Here is a 5,700-nt window from a genome sequence, read left to right on the forward strand (position 1 = left end):
GGAGGTTATTTTGCCGAAATGCATGGTCCGGGATAAGCCCGTCGCGTCCACGCGTAAAAGTCAACCTTTTGCCGGTGAAATACAGAGCAATGACATTATGTGTGCAAAGGTGGCACCGACGACTTTGTACGCCCAACACCGAGCTACAGATCGTGTTTTAGATATCCGAGAGAGAGTGATTGGGTTCACGAGGTATACGACTGGGACGGCTCCACTGTTGGAGCCTGGTTTGGGTGAGTTTTGAGGCGAGAAAAAGCTTGTTGGCTCGGCACAAGTGGCTCGACGAGAGAGCTGCGTGTAGCAAAGTTTGCGGCTTTGCGCGAGGTTATTGTTTTAAATCGCATAAATCTGGTTGAGCCCGTCTCGTCTACGCCACCACAAAATTCTTCGATTTAGCGCAATACAGAGCAATGAGACTATGTGTGCAAAGGTGGTGATGGTGGCACCGACGACTTTGTACGCCCAACACCGAGCTACAGATCGTGTTTTAGATATCCGAGAGAAAGTAATCGGGCCCACGAGGTATACGACTGGGACGGCTCCACTGTTGGAGCCTGGTTTGGGTGAGTTTGAGGCGAGAAAAAGCTTGTTGACTTGGCACAAGTGGCTCGACGAGAGAGCTGCGTGTAGCAAAGTTTGCGGCTTTGCGCGAGGTTATTGTTTTAAATCGCGTAAATCTGGTTGAGCCCGTCTCGTCTAGGTGTACCTCGAATTCTACGGCCGTACGAAGACAGAGCAATGAGACTATGTGTGGAGAGGTTGTGATGGTGGCGCCGACGATTTTGTACGCCCCAACATCGGGCGACAGATCGTTTTTTGGATATCCGAGAGAGCGAGATCGGATTCACAAGGTATTCGACTGGGGCTGCGCCACTCTTGGAGCCTTGTTGGAGGCGTGGAACGGCTTGTTGGTTTATCAAGAGGAACCGCTGTTGCCAAACGAAATCGATGTTATTTTACAAAACTCTCCAAATCCGGAGGAGGTTATTTTGCCGAAATGCATGCAGCGGGATAAGCCCGTCGCGTCTAAGTGTGATTTGAATTCTAGTAATTCGCGGAATACGAGCAATGACACTATGTGTGCAAAGGTGGTGATGGTGGCACCGACGACTTTGTACGCATTCTACTTGTTTGCCGTTCCGAGGTATTTTGACGATTTTAGAGTCATTTTCGCTACACCAATCCTTGAAACGTGATGCGTAATTCTAAACGACGATGCCTCGCATGCACCGCTGCAAAGTAGATGAAAGTAGATGATGGAGGTGGCACCAAGGACTTTGTATCAGGAACAAGTTGCGCTACAGATCGAGTCCAAGACGTCTGATGTTGGGATCTGCACGAAGAGCTGTGTAGGACTAGGTAGCTATACAGCTGGCGCCTGGAATCGAGGCGATGCGAGGCATTTAGACCACCACGAACCATCGTGCCGTGTCGGCACCTAAATTGAATGTGCTCAAAATCGTCCCAAACCGGGCGAAGTTATCGCCTGGATCGGTTAACATTATAGCAGGTTCAATCACCCGCGTTCACGAGGATGCAGACAACTTGCCGTGCGCGCAATGCACAGCGATTGCTCCATGTGTCGTTAATATAGTGACACCCCTTTACGAGACGAATGCGACTACTACAGAGCGCACAGGCTAAGGTCGTGGCGTGCAAGGTGTGGTTATCAAGCGACGAAGCATCGTTCTCACGTCATCGAGCGTGCTCATAGTGGTGTCCGTGGTCTCAAGTGCAAGTGTGTTTTCACCATACACTGTGTGGGATTCAAAACGACGAGGCCTTTCTACACTGTCCTGTGGGTCCGACACCCGTCATCATACTGCCAAAGTCTTTGGTGAAGGCGGTCGATGTGGCGTAGTAACAGCGTAGAATACCGCGCTACGGATGCACATGTCGTCCTCACTGGTCTTTTTTCCGACGGGCAACGCGGGACGCGACCTACCGGCAGCATCGTACTCGACAACTCAACTGGATGCGGCTGGTTTCCTGGCGCCGGTAGAAAAGCGGTGTAGGCGAAACCGTCCAAAATCGCAGGACCTCAAAGGGCGTCAGGTAGGGGGCCTATCTCTTTTACTTTTTTTGTCCAATTTTTTAACACGATATATGTATGCAATAAAATAAAAAGACGCCTCAAAAATCAAAGTAGTCGCGTCGATGAGATGCGGTGGCGGCAAGCATGCCCCCGCGCGCTTCGAAGGCCGGGCGAAGCGCGCGCGAACCTTCGACTAACTAAGGGGTGGCTTCCATTTTCCAGAGCGCTTGAAGCAGAGGCTAACGATGGCGGGCCGCTTTGTCACGAGTCGCCCCGGCCCCGGCGGAGCGATCGCGTACGAGCTCGACCCGGCGAGTGTCACGGCGATCTTCCCGTCGCATGACGTCTCGACGGCGCTCAAGGCCATGGTCGAAGTCTCGCTCCGCGACGTTGGCAGCCTCCGCCCCAATGACACCCACGACGTCGACACGGCCAAGCTCCAGGAGTTCTTCCCGGACGGCCTCCAGGCCACGGACGAGCTCGTCGTGCTGCCATACAACGAGTCGGGCGCGCAAATGGTGTTGCCCACGGACCTCCCAACTCTTCCTCTTGGCCACCGCGCTGCGTTCATCGGGCAAGGGAAATTGGAGCTCGCTCCGGGTATCGACACGAAGCAGTTCATCGCGATTGGCGGCATGCAACTCGACCTCCTCCTTGCGGGGAAGCATCGCCTCATGAAGTGGAAGTGCGACGTAAAAAAAATGCTCGAGCTCTCCGCTACGATCCCGGTCGACCCGCCGACGACACCTCAGCGCATCAGAGGCAATCCGCACCTCATGGCGTCACCGTCACCCCGGCACATTGGCGCGCGCCCCATGACGTCTCCATCGCCCCGGCGCATTGGCGGGCGCTTCACGGCGTCTCCATCGTCCCAAATCATTGGCGGGCGCCTCATGACGTCTCCATCGCCGCGAAGCTCGACGCCGTTGCCGTCGCGATCACCCCAACTGATCGAGTTCATTCCGCAGCCGTCGCCGGCGTCGTCGCCCGTTAAGAAGAAGAAGAAGGCCGGCGCGCGTCTCCAGGCGGTGGTGGAGCTCGACCCGATCGAGGCGATGAAGACGGCGTTCAACGACGCCAAGACGCCCAAGGCGCTCAAGACGCCGAAATCGTCGACAGAGACGCGCGACTTTTTTTTCAAAGTGCTCTTGTCCAAGGCGCCCGAGTTCTCGTCCAAGATGTCGACCACGGAAACGTACAAGGAGCATTTCATCGCGCTTCTCGTCGCCGAAGCCCAAGCTGCGATCATCTCGGGGTACGTTACCCCTCGATATCGCACCCCAATCTCATAGTTTCCATGCAAATGCAGGCAAAATACGCTGCCTGCCACGTGCACTGCGCTCGCCGCCTCGTTCGACGGCGTCTCGGACCCCAACGTAGCGACGTTCCAGACGCGTGGGGAAAACTCGATCAAAATGGGTGACGTCGTCCGCCTCAAGGTGCGCGAATTTGCTGCCTCGTCTCTCTCAATACGCATAAAATGATTAGGTCGACAATTCACGACGAGCTATCGGCATCGTCGAGCGCGTGCACGGAAACATGGTCGACGTCGTTTTTCTCCAGGCAACAAAGACGGCGCTCGACCTTTCGAAGGCCACCGACATCGAAGCCAAGGTGGTCGCGTCGCTGGTGACGACGCTGCGGATGGTCCACGGCGTCGGCTCCGTTGACAAGTTGCCCGGGCACTTGCGCGACGTTGTCCTCAACCAGTCAAGTGCCGTTGCGTCCGTCTCGGTGCTCAAGGCTGCCGCGACCACGCTCCGCGCCGTCATCCAGAACTCGAATTGCGTCCCCAAGACGTCGACCAAGAAGGGCAAGGGCAAGAAGGCGACCAAGAAGCAAGTACGTACATGGATTCCTTTACAGTCGGTCGCCTCACTTTTATGCGATAGATGGCCAAGGAGGACGAAAACGTCGTGCTGACGCTCTTGACAGAGCTCGCGAAAATGAAGATCTCGGTCGAAACCCTCGAGGTACAATCGCATCGGAGGTATCAATGTTTCAATGTTTGTGTTCCTAGGCGACCCAGATCCACGACGTCGTGGCCGAGCTCGTCGACAAGGCCAAGGCGCCCACGGAAGCCATTGCGATGGCGGCGGCCACGCTCGACAACGCGTACCAGTCGCTCATCACGGTACACCTCTCGTCTCCACAATCTGCTTGAAACTCATTCTTTTCTGTTCTAGCCGTCGCTCTACGACGTGGACCGCACGGTGGCCGATCTCATCGCGTCCGAGATCAACCCGTCGCAGTTCCAGGCGCTGCGTCGCGGCCTCGGCAACCTCGAGACCGGTCTCTCGCTCTGGAAGGGGCCGCCGGGTACCGGCAAGACGACCACCATTTGCGCCCTCCTCTCGGCCCTCCTCTCCAAGGCATCGCCATCCAAGGGTCACTTGCCGAGTGTCCTTGTGACCTCGGATTCGAACGCGGCGATCGACGAGATTATCACGCGCGTCTTCTCGGTCGGGATTTTCCTCGTCGGTCACGATACGAAGGTCCAAGCGCAGCTGCCGCGCCCGGAAGGACTCCCGACGCCTTCGCTCACGGCCGTCAAGATGGGCAGTCGACCTGGCGCGCGGGACATTGGCCTCGCGACGGCGGCCGCGCGGTACAAGGCCGAGATCGACGACACGCTCCGCAAGCTTCCCGCCGACGACAAGCGCGTCACGAGCCTCCGCGCCGAGATGGAGCTGAACAAGTGGGAGCTCTTGGCGCGCGTGGCGACCAAGGCCAACGTCGTCTTTGCGACGCATTCGTCGTGCGCTGGCGCCGACATGACGCACAAGCTCCGGCATTCGGGGTCCGCCTCTCTCTCTCACCCGATATCAACTCATCCCTTTGTGTATGTAGCTTTGACGCGGTCATTGTCGACGAATGCGGCCAAGCGACCGAGCCGAGCTCGCTTCTCGCGCTCCTTGCGCAGGCCGGCCGGTTCTTTTTGTGGGCGACACCAAGCAGCTCGCGCCGACCGTCCTCAGCGACGACGCCAAGACGCACGGCTTGGACGTCTCGCTCATGGAGCGCTTGGAAGCGTATCTGCCTGTGACGATGCTCACCGTACGCACCGATGGACGATCTGTCGTCTCACACAACTGTTATAGGAGCAACACCGCATGCATCCGTTCATGAGTGCGTTCACGGCCAAGGCGTTCTACGACGCTGCCTTGACGGACGCACCGGCGATCACACGACGCGTGCTGGCGCAGGACGCGGGCATGTACGCGCACCCGGCGTTCCAGCCGCTCACGGTCGTCGACATTGCTGGCGTCGAAAAGCGCGTTGGCACCTCCAAGTCCAACGACGCCGAAGTCAAGTTCTGCATCGACCAGGTCCGTCCACCGCGGCGCACGTCATATCATGCTGACATATCATCTTTCTCGGTAGATTGAGCAACTCATGCTGACATTTCCGCGGGCTCGAAGCGGCGAGTGGAGCATCGGGATCATCACGCCGTACACGCCGCAAGTGCACAAGATTGTGGACGCCATTGATGCCAAGGTGGCGGCCAAGATGAAAACCAAGATGGAGACCACGGCGTGGACCAGCATCGAAGTGTCCTCGGTCGACGGCTTCCAGGTAGTACCTCTCGCAAAAGTTACGTCGTGTACGGATGCAGTTTAGGGTCGTGAGAAGGACATTATCATCGTCTCGTGCGTCACGAGTGG

General features: G+C 57.1%; 1 protein-coding gene across 1 annotated transcript; it reads left to right on the top strand.

Moving 5' to 3' along the window:
* Window positions 1–2,280: 2,280 nt before the first annotated feature.
* SPRG_21900 (hypothetical protein) lies at window positions 2,281–5,689 on the top strand (the record flags this gene model as incomplete). Its single annotated transcript, XM_012356664.1, has 11 exons — window positions 2,281–3,290; window positions 3,345–3,474; window positions 3,524–3,877; window positions 3,928–4,008; window positions 4,056–4,169; window positions 4,222–4,835; window positions 4,886–4,966; window positions 5,014–5,092; window positions 5,137–5,364; window positions 5,420–5,611; window positions 5,657–5,689. Coding segments are annotated over 11 exons (2,916 nt in total), but the record flags the coding sequence as incomplete, so codon positions are not given.
* Window positions 5,690–5,700: the final 11 nt, after the last annotated feature.

Source organism: Saprolegnia parasitica, assembly GCF_000151545.1.
Source record: "Saprolegnia parasitica CBS 223.65 unplaced genomic scaffold supercont2.540, whole genome shotgun sequence".
NCBI classification, from domain to species: domain Eukaryota; phylum Oomycota; class Saprolegniomycetes; order Saprolegniales; family Saprolegniaceae; genus Saprolegnia; species Saprolegnia parasitica.